Here is a 19,348-nt window from a genome sequence, read left to right as displayed (position 1 = left end):
GAGGGACTGATTGGGAGTGACACAGACACTCTGCATAGCTGCATTCATTTATAGCATTTGCCTGGTTTCCACTCAAGTACCCAAGTGGATAGGTTGCTTTAAGTTAGCCGTCTTTGACACCATTGTTCATATGTCCAAAGAGATCGAGGGCTCAACATGACACTGCTCAATGTGGCTAGTTCCTGATTCGAAGGGACCCAGAAGGTTGTTCTGGTCAATTGTTTTTTTACTCACATGGACAGCTCCATTTTGTACTACTTGAAACAGGCACAAGGAAGTAGGAAGCGTTGGTGCGAATGAGTTGCTGCATCTGCACTGTGCAGCAAGGCTACGGACGCTCAACTCTGCATTTAGTTCTTCCAGGTCAGATGGTGCAACCGCTGCTGCGACAAGGCTCGACGGGGGAAAGCTGAGTAAGTCTCAACCCAGATAAAACCAAAAGGATGGGAAAGGTAAAAAATGTACTCCTGCATTTGACAGCCCCTATCAACAAGGGTGTTTTTCTACAACTATTACTTGTGTTTGCCATGATTAGACTTCCTGTGCTATCTAGGATGGCTCTTCTCTCAGTTGTTTCTGTCCCAGGAAGGAAAGGTGACACCCTCTTAAAAAGGACATGACTGTCCATAATGTGTCATAATTCTGAGTAGGCTATTACCTTGATGAGTCAGTGGGGATACACCCAGAGAGAAGATGAAGCGCTGATGTTATTGATGCCTTGACCAAGCTCCAATGACACAAGCACAATATTAGCATAGCTGGGTCACTTATTTGGCAATAGACATGTGCATTCCTGAAAGGAAAAACCGTGTCTGCATCTGCTCCTTTTCTACTGTTGGAGAGATCTTCTGCTCAGAAAATAAATGTGTTTACCACAGCATTAGTAGAGAGAGAGAAAAAAGTACAACTCCACCTTCTAGAGCTAGCTGATTATGCATTTTCCACATCAAATTGTCAGCACTTATTCAATTACTTCACTCATTACGAGAGTGTTCTTCAACTACTAACCGAAAAAACCCGCCCTGCTGCTGTCAACTCCATTAGAAGTGACGTGCACCTGACTGCAGGCATTGGGGTTAAACAAAAAAACCCATGCAAAATCTCTGTTTCAAGTCTACAATGCAAGTCTCTTGCTTGCGAAGGCCAACAGTGGTGGACTGGAGTGTAAAGGCAATGCACACAGCCCTGCTGCTGGGGTTGAAGGGACCTGCACTACTCAGCAATGAGCCTTGCAGAGTTTACAGGAGTAACGCTGATGAGCCACACCAGGAACCACTTCCACTTCTTGGCTGGAAGGAAGCAAGGCCCTGGTGGGGTGAGAAGTGGCAGGAGATTGTTTCCGCAGTGTGCAGATGGACATGTGCAGGTGTGCATGGGCACACACACATACGGAGGGGAAGGGTCCATCTCTCCAGACCCTCAAATAAAAGCTCCTCATTCAATACACTGAAAAGCAAATTCCATCTCCGGTGGCTTGTATGCTAATGTCAGATTCCCCCTCTAAAAAGCTCCTCCCATTTCAACCTCACCTCCTTCTTCAGAGCTGGGGAAGATCAGCCTTTCAAATAAATCAAATAAATCTTCACTGCTTCCTGAGCCACTTCATTTGGCTACATTGTGATTTGATCTATGGAACAAAAGACGGGGGCACGGAAAGCAACATATTTTCCCCACGTCAAGGGTGAAGTACTTCCCCTCGCCCAGCTGATCTTTTCTGGAGTGAACGTGCATCATTAATAATGTTTAACTGGCCCAAGTTTTTTAAAGAGCACAGTGATTTTTTTGTTTTGACTTGTCATCCTTAAAGAGGCAATGACCTACCATAGGGAAGGTTTGTGATTTGGCTTGCACAAGCATTTTCAGAAGCATTAGCTCCCTAACAGAACAGCAGCCTCATGTTTCCCTGCACAACCTTTTGGAGCTGAATATGCTTTGCATCCCACTTTCCTTGATCTGGCTAAGTGCTTGTGTGCTGAAAATCCCCACCCTCCCTCCAGCTGTCCTTCTGGCAGGAAAGAGACAGCATCTCCTCTCCAGAGAGTACAGTCACTGCTCCTTTGGTTACTTAACCAACCAGGGCAAAATGCACCGAGGGCCAAAAAAGCCCTTAGAGCCACGGGAACCTCATGCTAAGTCTTCTTTACAAGGCTGTGGGCCAAGGAGCTACATATAGCATGGCCTCCCTTCCCTCTGCAATTGGAGAAGCCATTTTGCACCGTCTCTCAAAAGTTGCCCCAGAAGAACAAGCCATTCCCTCTCTCCATGTATTGGGACCCAAGACCCTGATCCAATAGTAGAGTGTGCCCCTCCGTACAGGAAAGTTGACTACTCCAGCTCACAGGACACTGCACTATTTGCAGAAGAGCAGCACTGCAGTCCTCAGGTTGGGGAGAGTAGATAGGAGGTTTCTCCTCCCACCTCCCATTTGTGTGCCGGTGCCACATAAATCTCAGCTGCTCACGCTTTGGGCAGGTTCTCAAAAACTCACCTTGCGTACAAAACATTAGAGGTTGCTTCTTTTTAAAAACACATTCATTTTCTTTACCTATGAAGGGCAAACAGCAAGGAAACAAGTACTTTCTCAGCCGTAGCAATTGAGGGGCTCTTTTCACCTCCCACCAATGAAAACTGTATAGAGGGAGGTCTAATGGATGGATAGAGCATGATCCCACGTGAACTAAGTTAACGGGGGCTTTGTAGTCAGCTTCAATGAGCCAGGTAAGGCCCACATGGCAGTGACCTTTCACTGCTGGACTTCAGACCCAAATTCAAATGACTGGTTTCTTCCTGTGGTCTGGAACGGTATGCAGTCTTTAGCTCAGAAAGGGCCAGGGACTAGAACGGCAGGAGTCCTACAGGCTGAAATGGAGGCACGTTAATAAGGCTGTGTTTGAAACCCTCTAAGAGTGGTCCCACACCAGATGCCTTGCTTAGGTCACTATTATTAGCCTCCCATTTTCATAAGCACTAAATTCACCCAATAAAATGTAAGGGAGATCTATATTTCTGTATAATGGGGATAATAATGATTTCTTTACCTTTATCAAATGCTCCAAGGTTCTTGGCAGCAATGTGCTAGATAAAGTCCATAAATAGAAAGTATAAATAGATGGTATAGCCATTTGTGTGCCCAAATAGAAGGTCCTTTATAAATGCAATTATTATTACTAATCTTTGATTTCTCTCCGTGGAATAAATTTAGCTCTGGCATGAGCAAGTGTATCTTTGTTGAAGGCTTCTATTTACATCAGCTCAGAATTTGGTCCTTTGTGGATTCACATGCCACACAGGATGGGTAGCTTCTTGCACTTTAAATGATTCATATTGCTTTTGGTCAATGGGTGCAACACGGGGTAAGAAACCTCACCCCATATTTCTCATCCTCTTCTAGATTGCATTTCAAAACCATATTCAGTCATTTGGACCTACAGGACCAGATGCAGCTATAGCATGAAGAAGAGCAACTCCACATCAGTGGAACTGCAACTGCTTGCACTCAGTTTACATTTGGCCCCCGAGCTCCATGAACCAATCCTTTCCGGAGTGCAAGCAGAATTAAATATTTAAGGGCCTTATTCATACTATAATAATTAAATACCAAAGTAATGCCATTGATTTTTAGCTGGGGATAGTGGTGTAGGAAGGGGTTACTCAGCATAAGCAAAGCATAACTGAGCCCTTAAGAAAGATGCACCTATTCTGTTCTGCTCAAAAAGTGTCACAAGGCAGGAAACAACTCTGAACGTTAGTCATCAATAAAAGGTATTAAAAAAGAAAGCATGCATTTAAAAATTGAATCTTCTCTTTAACTATTCACGTTATATATTTTGTTTTCCTTTCCTGATTGTAAAACCAGAATCGCAGTCCAGCTTGCAACTGCTTCATGTGGGCTGCTGTAGCTGTTGGTTCATGGATAATACCTCTTTTCAGCAGAGCCAGGTCCCTAAGTGCCAAACTGGACGTAAAACCTTCAGAGTCAACTGTTTTTGTTCATTCTGGAAGCAATGGCAGTGCGATTGTGTAGGACAGGAATTTCAGATCATTACGTTCTGTTCCTGGGTCTACCTCTGAATTGCTGTGTAACCTTGGACAACTCCCCCACCTGTACTGTGCAGCGAAGGGGTGCTGTGATGATGAGCTGCTATTCGCAATGTGCTTTCAGGCGGCACTTTTTACCTGCGCGGACCTAAGTATTATTCCTAGCTGTGGAATTTCACAAAAGCAGGGCTGATCAAAACTGCTGGAGTTTTCCTTCAAATGCCAAATAGTTTAGAAGCGCGACTTCTCATGCAACGGCTGCTCTTTTCAGCTGAAACCTCAGGGTGCGGACATATCACTTCACTCTGGTGTCAATAATCAGCGCACCACTTGATCCTTGCCTCAGCTATTAGAGAGGATGATAATAGCACACCATCCTTTTTATCAGGCTACTGTATCATGACAACTGATAAAGGAGTGATATATGAGAGACGGGGATTTTCTAGGGGAGGAGCTGATGATACTAAGTAAAGGCTAGGTCCATTAGCCCAGACCCACAGCGAGCATCCCACTTCTCAATAATATGATCATTATACAGTAAGCAGTACCAGAGAGACAGAAACCCACAACGTGACCCCTGGACAGTGAAGGGAATGGAGGTACAGCCAATTCTTCCCCACCAACCACAACCCTATCTCATACCCAGACCCCAAATCAAGGGATGCCTTGTAACTAAATGCCACTTTTTACCCAATGCTCCCACTGTGGCTGGCCTCAATCTGGCTTTAAACCATTATTTTTTAATTCCCCTTTAAACGCCATGGCAAACCTGTTCCCTGGGGCAATGCTTAATAACATCCATCCTGTTGCAGGGCTGAGAGATGCTCTGTAAGCAATGATGGGATTTGGGATGGAGCAAGCTATATAAAGGCAAAGCTACATATGAAGTAAAGCAGTGGATGAAGGTAAATGGCAGGAGGGAGTATATTTAGTAAATGATCACGCAAACCGCAGAAACACACAAGAGCTGGATAACGCATTTTCTGGCTCGGAAGTTATTGAGAGCTTGTTTAGAAAGAAACTGTTTTATATTTAATTTTGCTGGGGAAAAGGGGCCTTGGTTTTCTACCTCTAGAAATCCCTCCTCTTGATTTTGCATAGATCAACATAATCTGCCGCTCTTTGGATTCTCCTGTCTCTCCTTGTCCTCCCTTTCAGCATCCACCTAAACTGAGGCCCCTGTATAGAGTCACTGTACAGAGGCCTGGCACTGCGAAGGGCTCAGCAACTCACTGGCCACTGAGTTAAGCACTGGTCCCACCCTGGGAGTCTGCATAACCTTCCCTCCCTGCCTTCTTGCCCACACCTACAGCTCCAGCTTCGCCTGCCTCTGGAAGGTGTTATTTATTACACATTACAGATTTGCATGAGAAGCTCCAACTATCAGCTGAGAAAAGCTGGTCAGGTTAAATGGAAATGCATCTTCCCCACCTTGGGAAAGCATTTCTTTGTTACCTGTGGCAGTGTCTGAGTTCTTGCCTGGCTTCTCCCATTCATTGCACCCTCCCACTGCCCCAAACACACACACACACGCACACTCCAGAGCCTGACTTGTACCATCACTTCAAAGTAATGAGAAACACCCCAAGCTGCAGAGCCCAGGGCACTGTTGGTGCTTGCCGTTTTAAGGGCTGAGCCGAGCAGCCAGCAGGTGCTTGATTGCAGCAGGCATTTTAGATCTCTGTCCGCCTATATAAACAGAGCAGTTCCCTGCTGGCAGTAACGTCGCCTGGCTGCTAGGCTGAAGGCAACATCCTGGAGGTAAGGGAGGAGCTGCAGGGCTGGTTTGGAGGCTCCCGGTCCTGCGCATGGCCTAAAACCGCACCCTGCCGGGAGCGGGCGACTTGGTGGGGCTCCCAGTGGTGCGGGAGCCCCCAGGAAATGCCAGGCCCATTACCACCCTGGTGAAAGGTGGGTCAGGGCACCTTAACCCCAGCTCCCACAACTGGGTGGGTTATCCCACAGAAGGACCCAGAAGGTGCACCCAAGTTAGAGAGGGGGCTAGAGGCTCATAGACCTGACTTGAAATTCCTCGACTGGTCAGTGCTGGGGCCAGGACTGTAAGGGTCAAAAGGGCCAGGGGCCCACTGAGGGATGCCCAGAGCTGGGTTTTCCGACTAGCCTTGGAGGTGAGGCCAGGGCCTGTGTGGCCAAAGGTCCTTGGGGGACCACACGTAAGCGACCTAGGCAGCCCCAAATGAAGGCGGAGTAGGCCGTCTGAGTGGAAGGGTCCAGTTGCAGTCTGGATAGGAGGATTCTGGGGCCCAGTGTGGGGCCAGTGAGGTTAACACCTGTGGATGCCATCTGTGAGGCTTGGGCTGTGGTGTAGGGGAGGAACGGAGCCGCAGATAGCGCCCCCCTGGCATTGGGGCAAGAAATGGGCAGCCTCCCACCTAATTAAGATAATTTAATTGTATATCATCAAGGCATGGCAGGCAAGGAGGTGGGCAGTGGGCCCAGAAACAGGTGGGTGGGCCATTGGTAGATGGGCCCAGAGAAGTCCCCCTGTTACAACACACTAGGTATGCGCATGCACACACTCCAGAGCCTGACCTGTATCACTTCAAAGGAAAGAAACACCCCAAGGTACAGAGCCCAGTTCACACACTATAAAGCTAGAAGGGACCTTGGAAGATCATCAGGTCCAGCCCCCTGCACCAAGCAGGAGAGAGAACTGACCCCTCCAGTCTCCTCTCAAAGATTTCCAGGTAGGTGATTGCACCACCCCTGGAGGGAGCTTATTGCACCGTCTGGACACCCTGACTGTGAAGCAGGTTCTCCTAACGTTGGGCCTGAAACAGTCTTCCAGGAGTTTGGCCATTACTTCCAGTTTTCCCCCAAGGGTGCTCACCGATGCAGCGATACCCTGCTACCGAGTCCCCCCTCCAGAGCCTGGCTTGTACCATCGCATCAAGGTCAAGAGAAACGCCCCAGGGTGCAGAGCCCAGTACACACACACACGCACTCCAGAGCCTCACCTGTACCATCACAATATTCTTCAGATGTATTCAATATCTCATTTAACTTGCTGGGATGCTGTGACCCCAGCTGACCTCCTGCCTCTGGGGCGCGGGGCTGGACACGCTGATGTCCCTTCCAGCCCCAGTGTCTACGAGATCATCCCAAAGTTCACAGAAACTCCCCGGGGTGCAGAGCCCGGTGCGCACACGATGCACACGCGCGCGCTCTCTCTCCCATCAGGTCAAAGTGAAGAGAAACACCTTAAGGTGCAGAGGCCAGTGCGGGCACGCGCACGCGCACACACTCCAGAGCCTGACCTGCACCACCGCTGCAGAGTGAAGAGAAGCACCCCAGGGTGCACCCCCCACCGCACACACGCAGCCACACTCGGAGAGCAGGGATTCCCTCTCACCCACCAGCACCTTAAAAGCCCCCCAGGATCCCCGCCGGCGGCTGGGAGCGGCGCACCCCTGCCCGGGGGGCGGAGCCCCGCCCCGCCCCGCCCGGCCCCGCCCTCTCCGCTCGCATTTCCTCGCTGCACCTTTAAGACGCGCGGTGCCGCCGCCGGGCTGCGGAGCCGGGGCGCACAGAGGAAGTTACGCAGCCTGGAGCGGGCACCGGGATAAAAGCTCGGCTCGTGATGGAAAGTGACGGCACAAGGATTTGAGCCGCGGCGTTAACTTCCCCGCGGAGCCGGGGCTGGCATAAAGCTCCCGGCCGTCTGCCCTTGAGCCGCGCGGGGGGGGGCTCCTCGTCGGATGCGGGGACGGGGCGAGCCCCCGCCGCCGGCCGGATCGCCCCGTCCTGGTAAGGCGAGCGCCCCGGGCCGCCCGCAGTCCCGGGCAAAGTTAGTTGCGGCGGGAGGCGCCGCCCGCCGGGCCCTCCGGGGCGCCGCAGAGCGCGGCCGGGCAGCCGCCACCCGGGCAGCCCCGGCGGCTGGCCGCAGAGCGGAGCCGGCTCGCCTCCCGCTCCGGCCCCCGCGGCAGCGTGGGAGCTGGGGAGCGGGGTGCCGGCCGCGGGGGCGCAGGCACTTCTCAGCTAGGCGGTGGGGAGTCGCGACGAAGTGGTGCCCCTTCCCCTCGTAAGGCTTTTTTTTTAATATGAATGTATAGAAGCGGTTCTGTTCCCCTTCCCCCCTGTACGGCAGGGCATCAGTTCTGATTTAAATATATGAAATGTTATTTACATGCGTATTATAATATAATAAAAAGAAGCCTGACGAGGGGGGAGGGCAGCATACCCCCTATAAGGCTTCTTTTTGGATGCCTCGTGGGCGAGGGGCGCGTAACCACGAGGCATCCGTTTTGTCCCGAGCCCCAGATGCACGGGTGGTAGCCGCTAAAAGGAGATGGTCTGTACTGTTGAAATCCTGTTCTCCTCTGAGACTTGCAACATGATGCTTGTGTCCGCGTTCCTGCCACCTTGCATGCAGCAGCTTTCTCTTCTAACTTTGCTTCTTAGGAGGAAGGAAAAAGGTAGGATGGTGAAAGAGAGAAAGGGATAAAGAGAGTCCTTGCCAGCTGTATTTGTCACTTCCCCCTCCTCCCCCCCAATTTCTTTTCTTTTTTTTTTTTTTAATGCAATCCTCCTGGAAGGAAAATTGAGCACTCCTTCATCAAGTTTACTTTCTGTACTTCACTCCCAAGCAGTGTTTTGTGACTGGAAGTGTTGTCTCTCTTTCAATAGGGTGTTAATCCAATAAAACAAAAGGAAAGAGCCATGTCCAGGTACCTAGATGAAATCTAATTTTGTTTTTTAATACTCTGGCTATCAGTCCCTTGCGATTCCTGAGTACTCTTAAAAGAAAATAAAGAGCATTGATTCCATTTGTTCCCCTGAACTGCAGTTTCTTAATAATACCAGGTGAAGATTTATTTTTCAAGGACAAAACCAAACCATCCAGGGCAAAAACCTTGAATTCAAAAAGACTCTCTCTCTAGTTTCTTTGATGCCCCGTGATATCCAAGCTGCCTTGTGCAACTATTTCTGCAAAGCAGCTGTAATGTTACAACGTTGACACCACAAATTTAACATGCCCGTTTGATTGACTGCTTATAAATATATTTCTAGGCATATTTGTTTCCTTGGGAAGCTTTGACATTTAGCAAACATGACAACAAAGCAACTAATAGACATTATAGATTCTTTTCTCCTTTAAGTTTTCCCCTCTGTCAATCGTTCAAGTGCAAAATGTGATTTAATTTTTTTTTCTGGCTGAAAATAGATCCTTAAAAGATAACAGCATACAGTGCTCATTAAACTATCATGCCTGGTTTCTATGTCATAACGAAATTGCTTCCTCTCCATGATGCTACTATATAGTTGACAGTGACCAATTTGATGCAATAATTAGGAACTGATTTTTCAATTATAAAAAGACAGCTCTGATGTCAGCAGGGTTTAGAGACACCTCTGCGCCTCTCCATTTTATTATTTTTACTACATTTACTCATAACATAAAAATAGCACCCAGACAATTCTTTCTCTGGGAGTTTTGTTCAGGGCCAATTAAGCTATAATAGGCGCCCCTTTGAAGAGCTGGAGATGAAGCATGAACGGTGGGTTCTCTTTTCTGCGCTCATTCATCTCAATCAGAAACCCTTCAACCAAAAAAAGAGGGGGGGTGGAAAGGGAGATGTAAGCACAGATGTATGAATCCCCCCATCACGGATCAGTGCATCTGTTAACCTAGAGAGCTGTGCACGGTAACCTAGCTTTATGAGAGGGCACACACCAAACACTCGATTCAGACAGAAACGTCTTTACAACCTGGAGGAAAAGTTGTAGGGTAAGATGGAAGTGAAATTCTTGAGCAGTCAAGTTTTTGTTGTGACAGCACACCTTCCCTCCCCGTAGCTCGGCCCTAGAACTAATGCAGACAGACGGGTTGGCTCCCGTCTCCCCCCACCTCCTCCTTAGTCATTTTGTTTTGTGATTACTTAAGATTTTTATGGCTCCAGTAGATTGCAAAAAAATATGTAGCTTTAATATGAAATGAATCCCGAGAGAAGTCATCGCTGTTTGTGTACTTGGTGAATTTTAAACGTTGTTAGTACTCGAAATTTGTGGTGGTGGTGGTGTTCTTTTTTTTTTTTTAATTAAATGTTATTGTACAAATACATCATGCGGGTGGGTAGTGGACAATGTATGCACCTGCCCAGCTGTCTTATTTATTTGCTCCTTTTTGTGAGATCATCAATTGGTCTGTATATGTATATCCTTCTTGTGTCCCCCTATATGCCGCCTCCATTCTCTATCTTTTAATGACCCATCATTTCTTCCTGATATTATTTAAAGACCCTTTAGAGCTACTGTTGTTCTGACACAGGTTAAAAATAAATAAATAAGTAAATCAGATACCTTGGATGAAACAGCACTCACAGGAACCTCCCCAGCAGTACAACAGCCATAAGCATTTCAATATGGATTTTGTTATTAAAGTTGTATATCTCCTCCTTTTTTTAAAAAAAAAAAAAAAGGCTGTTATCTCCTGACTCTTAGGAAGCACGGCCTAATTGTGCATTTCAGGGGAGAGAGAGCTCTGTTCTTGCAAATTTTTTTGTTGTTGCAACTTCTCTGTTTCTTCCAGCTAATTTGTCTTTTAATTTGTTGCAGGTGCTGCTTGCTAATGAGCTCTCCCTGTTCCCTTGCAATGAAAGAAAAAGGAGACTTCAGATAGCAGGATGGCTAGTAGCTGAAGATCTAGAAACTGGGCGGTAAATTGCTGCCGGGTAGCATCAGCCAGAAGTTGTCCGAAGTCAGCACCTTGCCACCAACACAAGAAGCAGAAGTAACACACAAGAAAGCAAGTCAGTGCTTCTATTGTCAATAAAGCAACCACAGAACAGGCTTTTCAGACGACTTGCTCGATTTACTCCTAGTCTGTGTGGTCAGAGAGGTTTTCCTTCAACAGAAGGAAAGTTCAGCTCCAAAGAGGCTCACATTTCCAAGTTACCTAGACAGTAATGTTATAATATTTTCTAAATAAAGGTGGTTGGTTTTTTTTTTTTCCTTAAATGCCCTACATTATTTAAAGCACACCACCACGGAGGACACTTGAAAAAGCTACCCATTTGTAGCAGAGGATTGAGGTTAGGGAAAACTTGATCCTGACCTATCACATTAGCCTTTCTGGTGTGTTTTTTTTTTTTTTTTTTTTTTTTTTTTTTTTTTTTTTTCCTCTCCCTTCTTCCCCTCCCCTCCTATCAAATTTCATCACAGAATCAGAACTTGATAGGTTTATTGATTGAGTGGAGTCACCTCTAGATGTTTTCACGCTGATCTGGAAGATCTTTTATGCCAAGAAAAAAAATGAAGTTAAGGAAGACTTTTGCCAGCTGATCAGCTATTTTGGAAACTGCAAGTCTCCAAAGCAACTGACTTGCAAACTTGGCTTCCACCCCTGTGGACTTGAACGCAGCATACAGAACTGGGCCGCTTGTTCTCGTCTCCAGGACCTCCTTAAGCTACAGGATTTTTAGATGAGGAGTTTCCATGCTGATCCTGACAGCACCCCCTAATCCGGTAGCTGCCTCTCTTGGGACTGTAGGTATTTCCCTTGCCCAGGGACCCTGTCCTTGGTCTCAGCTGCCATGTTGCACCTGGTCGCTATTCTGCTGCACTGTCTCCCACTGGCCATGGGACACTATGACATTTGCAAATCCTGGGTGACCACAGACAACGGACCCTCATGGGAGTTTTATGCTTGCCAGCCCAGGGCCATGCGAATGAAGGACTATGCAATAGTGAGAGTGGATCCAGCAGGAATCACTTGTGGTGACCCTCCTGAAAGATTCTGCACTCACGTAAGTAGCCTGCCTTACCTATCCTACGTGGCATACTGTAATGACCTCTGCCTTCTGTCCTCAGCCCCCATGTCTCCAAGTGCTGGCACATCTGCTAGAATACCCAAGGTTAGGGTGGCATTGTTAGCTAATAGTTTGAACTGGAAATTGCTGCTTCAGTCAAGTCTTCTCCTCTATGCTTCCTTGTCATTCCTGAAAGCCTTCATGTTGGGGCCATCTCTGATGCTAACCTATGTAGCTTTAATGAGGTCTTTTAACATCTCCATGATCTCAGTTGTCTGGTCAGCAAGAGAGGGAGAATTCTGCTTCTCCCCTGCAGGCGTTTGGCCATTGTTTGCAAAATGCTTTCGAGACCTTTGCACGAAAAGTGCTATAGAAGTGCAAGGTGTCTAATAATCCCCATGCTGTCGTATCCTTTGTTACAACGTGTATTGTAAGCACTAATGGAACACCACTGGAACCAGAGATGGAGCGCTCTCCTATGTGACAGTAAGGGTAATGATGCTCCCTTGATAAGAGGCTAACTCAGGGTCAGTTTAGGGTGTTGTGATAATTTGAAATGGGTTACGTATTTTGACTCCACACACTCAAATTCTCAGAAGAGCTCAGGGCCAGAGTTGTGGATATCCACTGCTGGGACCAGTTTTCTAAAAAACTTCAGCAGCCTACGCGCACCCTGAAACTAAGCTCTTCTCAAATGTGCTGCTTACTCGGAGGAGTTCTTTTGAAACACCAGCCCCAGTGCCTGTGTGGTCCAGCTGACTGCAGTGGCACAGGTGCAAACCTACTCTCAGAAGCCAAGCTTCATGAGCGGTGGGTGGATGATGTGCAAGTATGGGCAAAGGTGATGAAGACGGAGGAGGAATAAGTGCGGTCCGACTACCACGGTGGCCGAGATGCCGGTGTCTTGCATCTCAGTTGGATAGTGAGCCATCCCCAAGAACGTAGCTCTTTCCCCTATCCTCAGCATGGACAGGCACTCACTCTCTTGTATTTAAAAATCTTTAACATATTTTCTCTTAAATATTAATCATGTCCTTTCATTCACTGTGCCACAAAGCTCAGCAGGAGCATTTGATATATTATTCATGAAGCTTACTTTGTTTAAAAAGTTCAGAGGTCAAAATCTACAGCAAAACAATATGCCATAAACAATCCTGTTCTAAATACGCAGCATTAGAACCGAAGTGTTGGTCAAAAAGGCAGTTCCTGGTTTTCAAGTTGAGCGACAAACTGAGGTCTGAAGAGGCTCCCATTCTAGCGGCACTGAAAAGGCAGGTTTGTTTCTTGAACAGATTGTGTTGCCAGTTGATTACATTGGAAGGGAAGTATTGCCTAGAGCCTGGGGCAAGGGGCCTGGACTGGGAACTCATGCTTTGTGAACTTAGGCAAGTCATCTCAACTGTGCCTCAACTTCCCCATCTGGAAAATAGGCATAAGCAGATAACAGTTTCTGTTGATTTGGGTGTCAGATGGCCTTAGGGAGGTGACTTTTTTTCTCTTAGAGACCACTCTTGGCTTCCCCAAAATAAGATTCCAGTCCCCATAGTGTTCACTGCATGCTTTCATTTGATACATTAGACATAATGGCCAAAGAGTTGGTAATTATTCCTTTTTAAATTAACATGCTTAAGGCTGGATTAACCTGCAGGTCCAGGAGAAAATAGTTTCTATTGATAAGTCAATCTAATCACATAGATTTCCATTCATCTGATTGGCTGCAGGAGAATTAAAAACTGAACAGATTCCACCCATTTCATCAGCAAACAGTTGGCTGCAAATGTGCTGGGGTTAACGTCATGCCAGAGTTTAGCATGGTCAGGGTTGGAGGAAATGAGTTACCGAAATGTAAAGACTTGCTACATCCCTCATTTTGGACCATAAGGAGCCAGATTCTTTCTATTGTGTGCACCAGTCGTTCTTCCTGTTGCACACGGTCGTTGTGTGGCTTAAGTGCTATACCCTAGTTGCTTGGATATGAATATGAAAGCCAAGAATGGAAGCATGATCTAAAATTCAAAATACTACATCCCACTGCAGAATAGCCATAGCAATAGATGTAAATATGAGCCACCCTGAACACGGGGGGTGCTTTGTCATTTTTTTTTTTTTTTTTTAATCTCTGAACTTGTATTGCAAAAAACAAAACCCACTCAGATATTCCCTGATGAAGAGGCCAATTTGGAACAGAAGTATTTAATTGCAAGTCATTTTCTAGATCATGGATCACATTTATTAAACCACAACCTAAGTGCCGTTCCCCCCTTGTCTGCCCACTCGTTCCTCATTCTCCTAAACATGAGCATAGTCTAAAAATAAGGCATATAGGAGAAGAACGCACATAACCTGCTTACAACCGATAAGCAAATATAAAAATTCAAAGGAAGAGAGGGCCAGCTCGGTGGGGACGTGCCACAAGAGAAGCCTAGGACAGAATTTAGCTTGAGGATCTGTACTCCGGGCTACAAGGCCACCAAGGTGACTTTTCCTAGCCTCCGTCATGGAGAATAGCGGATGCTCTCTTAACCACAGAGCATCCCCTTGCGGTCAGCACTGAGAGGAGCCAACGTGAGTCAGTTCGATCACCATTTAGGTCTGACGGCTGGGTACCTATTAATACACAGGGACAGGAGGAGAATCTGAAGTGGTGGTGTCAGCAAGGGATTGCCAGCCCTATATAAAGGAGATGATCAGCAAAATCCATATCGCTGCCCCAAGCCAAGACGACCTCCAGGCCTAAGCCCCTGCAGCCTGGAGGTGAAGGCTCAGCTGCTCCCACATATGGCACAACCGCTACTGCACAGCCAAGCTAACTTGTCTGGAGCCACGGTTGCGTTCTCTGAGCTTTTGCTTTCCGCATTGGTGGCTGCTGCAGTAGTTTCCCATTTTGCTCTCCTCCATTTTCAATTATGGGTGAGCAACAGGTGGACTCCCCTAAGACCATGGCTTTCTAAATGCAGTTAAATTTGGTGGTGGCTGACACTACTCTTGCAGGGGGCTTCTGAGATGGCAGACTACCATGCATACAGCAAAAAGCGTTCTCCATATCAAGTCCTCTCTGTTCAGATGCACAGGGTGCTACTCAGACCGGAGAAATTAAAAAAAATCGAATGACACACAAACACCATCAACACACAATTGGAAAAAGAAAGGGGGGAAGAAGGATAAAACAGAATTATGAGCTCAGCACCTGGCATCGTTTCCAGGGGGTGTGGGAGGGGAGCGCTACAAGAACTCATATGAAGGTCCTAATCCTGTCAAATGACGAATGCTCTCCATCAGGCGCTGAACGCCCTGTTGGTGTCAAGGAGACGCTCAGCATCTCACAGGATCAGACTCATCGGAACAGCTTGAAAATTTGGGATTGAAAGTTAAAAGGGAACAGATGTGTAACCAAGGAGCTCAGGGAACGGTGACGTTTCAAAAACTGGATGCAGGCTGCTGCACAGAGGGCTTTTGAGGGCAATTCCTGCTGCTCCCGTGTCAGCCTTGAGTGTTTCTGTCCCGCTTGAGCATTGAGCTCTTCCTCATCCATTCTGGCACAGTTCTTCATGGGCATGAAAATATTTTGCACCAGAATCTGTCATGCCCAGGGACACCCCCTGCACCTTGAGGTTGACCAGGTGAATCTGGGCTTTATTTTGCCAGGCCTGGAAATGACTACATTTCTGATTATTATTAACACAGTGCATAAGTTCCCAGTGCAGCTTATGCCAAGATGCGTGTCCACCCCAGATGGGGTCACGTCATAAAGAGCTCCCAACTGATTATAACAAATGCAATGTGACCGTGTTCGACCAGAGGCCCTCTGGCAAGAAAGAGGCCACAGCAACCCCGTGTCCAAAACTAATCTGCATAATTATTTTGCTGCTGCTTAGTGCTACGGAGAACCCTCTCTGTGCCATAAAAGCCCTGCAGTATGTTTAGCCCTCTCTCCCAGCATGCGTTTGCAGGGGCTCGGGTTCTGGTCCCCGTTCAGGTGGTGCTGTTTGATGCTCTTAGCTCGCAAGGATGGGTCGGAGGTGGTTTATTTTTACAGCGTCAGCATTGTTTCAACAGTAAAGCACAGCTTGTTGATTTTGGCATGAGTACGTAAAAGGTGTGTTGGGGGGGGAAGACTAGCATTCTTGATTGCTTACACTTTCAGCTAAATTTAACTCCCATTTGAATGCCTCGTTAGCTTCTCTGAATGACTCCTGTTCTGTCTTCACAGCATTTGTTAATTGTTTGTTTATCGGTTTTCCAATTTCCCTGTTTGTTTGAAAGTCAGGGGAAAGGGGGGCTGTTCAGAAATAGCTTTTTAGCAACACACTTCGGATGCGTGGAGATGCCTCATGGTGCGAGGGAGAAAGCCAGTGATGGGTTAACTGTTCGGGTAATCCTGATTTAAAAAAACCCCCCACAATACTCAGGCATGGGCTAAGTAAGGACTGCACGGCTTGCTGGCTAGAGCTCAACAGGCTGACCCCACTCACTACCTGTTTTACAATCACTTTGCCAGCCTCAGCTCCCATCCACAAACTGGTGAAGGCTAATTGCAAGTCAGGTACAAGTGAGAAACACCTTCAGGGGAAGCCTGTAGATAAGTTTTCTGTCTTACAGAGTTTATTGCTACCCACTGATGACTTCATCCCTGGTTTGAGCAGAGGCCTGAGAGGTGGAGATCCTCATTTTTTTAGGCTGCTTTCTCTTATTTGCCATATGACCTTGGGAACATCATTTAACCTCTTGGGGCCCAAGTTTACCAGCCAGGCTCCAGTCTACTGTCTTCCCCTGCCACCAGGATGAAAACACACAGACAAGTAATATTTTGTGAAGGTGATCCCACCCCCAATGCTGTTGTAGACTGGAACTAACCCGATTTACCTACATCCCTGGGGTGCTGTATGGCTAAATTAATGTTTATAAAATGTTCAGATTCCTTGGAGGAAAGCAGCTGGAGAAGGGCAAACAGCAATGCTTATTATTCCTTTAAATCAAGGGCAAAGGAGTTTTCTAATGCACCGATTCCATCCATTGATGGCTTTGCTTCAAACATGGGAAGAAGTGGCTGGCGTGGGGTCACCAAATTAGATTCCTGCTCCTGCCTACTTCCAGCACTACCACCAGTGAGCGTGGCATTCGCTGCCACATTTGAAATTAGGGGTCTGGTACAGGCAAAAAGTCACTGAACTTTTATTTATGAAAGTTTTCCATCACCGGCTGCAAAGGCAACTTGGTGCTTTTTGAACCCAAAGGGTTGTAGCCGGGTCCTATAGAGACCGAACGCTGTAAGGATCCAAGATGGTACAAGAGACATGCAGCATTAGCCTGAAATTAGAAGCTGCTGTGAAGACCGAGTCCACCCTTGCAAGTGTTAATTAAAACAGTTCAACAGTCTCTTTAAAGGCCCAATGCAGGGTCTGCTTAAGAAATTAATAGCCCTCTATCAAACATCTCCTCACATTGTCTGGTACAAAAAGCACGTTGTCAGGGGGATCCGACAACTGCAGGATCACTGGATCTCCCCTTTCCTGCCCCCCCGTCTTGGCAGGAGATGGGGAAGAGAATGAATTATTTTAAAGAAAAGGCTTATTTTTCAAGCGGGGCTGCACTTCTAATGGAAAGCCCTATAAACAAACAGTACTGCCAAAATTTCTCTGGGAGCTACGGGGGACCGGTGTCAGGAGAGCTGGGTAGTTGCGGGCAAATCCCTTCTTTTCCTCTGCCTCAGTTTCCCAGTCTGTGAAATGGAAATAATGTCATTTCACAATGTGCGATATCTGTGGATGAGAAATGCTAAGTGCAGAACATTATTTTTCATCATGTTTGCTTCTAAAGCCCCGAGGATACAATACAGAATGCAGTCCTTCCTGTATTCGGTAGGCATTTTCTATAAAGATATATGTTCAAAATATGACTGTAAATAATATGCCAGCGTATTTCTGGGGGTGTCTGTAGTGCTTTGCATATCAAACTTGCCTGTGATCCACCATTAAAAAATGCTGCATCCATCTGAAATGAGCTTGGAGCAGGATTGCAGATCCCAAATCAAATGGGCCTTAGGCTCCAGGTTCTCAGAGTTGGGGTTTTATTAATCTGATCAATTTTAATGACAGTGACCCTTCTCATTTCTCTACCACCTTTTATCCAGGTGCGTCTCAAAGCACCTTATACCCACTGCCCCACTATAGTCCCCTGGCAGGGGTTGGAGGGAGAGTGGATCTCCCCCATTTAAGAGCTGGATAAACTGATGTGTAGAGGAATTAAGGGGCTTGTCTGCAGTCACACGGGGGAGGCAGCAAGCAGGTCTCCCAACTATACCTTAATCTGAAACCAGAGAGGTGGGTCCCTCATCTTATCCAGATCCTGATCCTAACTTCCCTCAAGGTTTAGAGGGGTTGCCTTGGGGTTAAGGCACTTCAAATCAAACTTGCAGAACTCTTGTTAAGGTTGAAATATTGGGGTCAGAAATTTAGGTTAATAGACTGGGGAAAGCTACAAGCAAAAGTTTATTGCTTTCTCACTTTAGGTTAGTGGTACATGGAGGAATACGCACAGACCTGGGCACGGGACAGTGTTTGGCACTGGATACCTTATTTGTAATTGTACTGCACTGCTTGCTTTATTTACAGGGAACAGGCGGGAGGTTGTTGCTCTGGGGAACTGGTAGAGCCTAAGTTAGATTGCCCTAGACTAGCAGCTCTTTTGTTCCTCACTCTGCAAAAAGATTCACTTTCTAGCACTGGACAACTTCTGCCTCAGTTTCTCCCAACAGAAATAAGTGCTAGACAGCATCTACAACTCCCTCGTTCCACTGGCCGTGCGGCCACCCAGACTTTCACAACAGCAGCCTGGGCAGTACGCTGGTCTGTTGGTTTTAGAAGCACAGGGGCTCCAGCCGGACCTGCGGGTCGAGGTGCATAGGCCCCGTGACAGCCCAGCCAAGCACCTCTCATTCTGGCCTGCACAATGACACGGTCAGTTTGTTGCACTGCTTTCTGCCTGTTGCCAAGGCCCAATTTATTAGTGGATGCCTATGGCCATTTTCACTGGAGGCACCAATAGATGTCCTGTTCCAGCCCACGTCAGCTTGGGGCACTGTCGAGCGGGGGACGTGGGGAGGATTTTGGCTGTGACTTTCTGTAGGCTTCTGCACACCTGATGTCTCCAGCTCCCACCCCAGGGGTGTCCAACCACCACAAGAAGGGCACAGAGCTGAAGCAAGAAACTTAAGGCCAGAGGGTCCCTCAAGTTCATTAATTCATTTCTGACCTAGTTTGTGGGCCCATTCATGCATGCCCGAGAGCAACTCAGCAGTGTTCAAGTAACAGGGCCTGCATCACGGACTTGTCAGACTTATTATGCAAGTGGGGTTTTCAGTGACCTCCTTAGCCGGCAGTCTTTAGCCCGGTGATGCGAGCACCATCATACGGGCTCCTTTCAAATTAGTGTCTCTTCCTGAACACACCGCTTCCCGCAGCCCCTCCGTGGTTTGGATTCATCGGGGGCTGCGTTCCCCGTTTATATTTAAGCAGGTCACTACAGTACACATTTTCCTCTGC

General features: G+C 47.3%; 1 protein-coding gene across 2 annotated transcripts in view; it reads left to right on the top strand.

Annotated features, from left to right (window-relative positions):
• Positions 1-11,176: 11,176 nt before the first annotated feature.
• The window catches only part of NTNG2 (netrin G2), a 66,340-nt gene continuing 58,168 nt past the window's right edge, over positions 11,177-19,348 (top strand). For both annotated transcript variants that reach the window (XM_090021963.1, XM_090021962.1), the window contains exon 1: positions 11,177-11,804. In XM_090021963.1, coding sequence (XP_089878089.1) covers positions 11,592-11,804 — 213 coding nt within the window. In that variant the 5' untranslated portion in view covers positions 11,177-11,591. The remainder of the gene's footprint in view (positions 11,805-19,348) is intronic.

The sequence above is a fragment of the Crocodylus siamensis genome, chromosome 11 (assembly GCF_052110815.1).
Source record: "Crocodylus siamensis isolate JL-2025a chromosome 11, ASM5211081v1, whole genome shotgun sequence".
In the NCBI taxonomy this organism is placed as follows: domain Eukaryota; kingdom Metazoa; phylum Chordata; order Crocodylia; family Crocodylidae; genus Crocodylus; species Crocodylus siamensis.
Note: the sequence above shows the minus strand (reverse complement) of the source record. Positions and strands in the feature narration are given on the sequence as shown.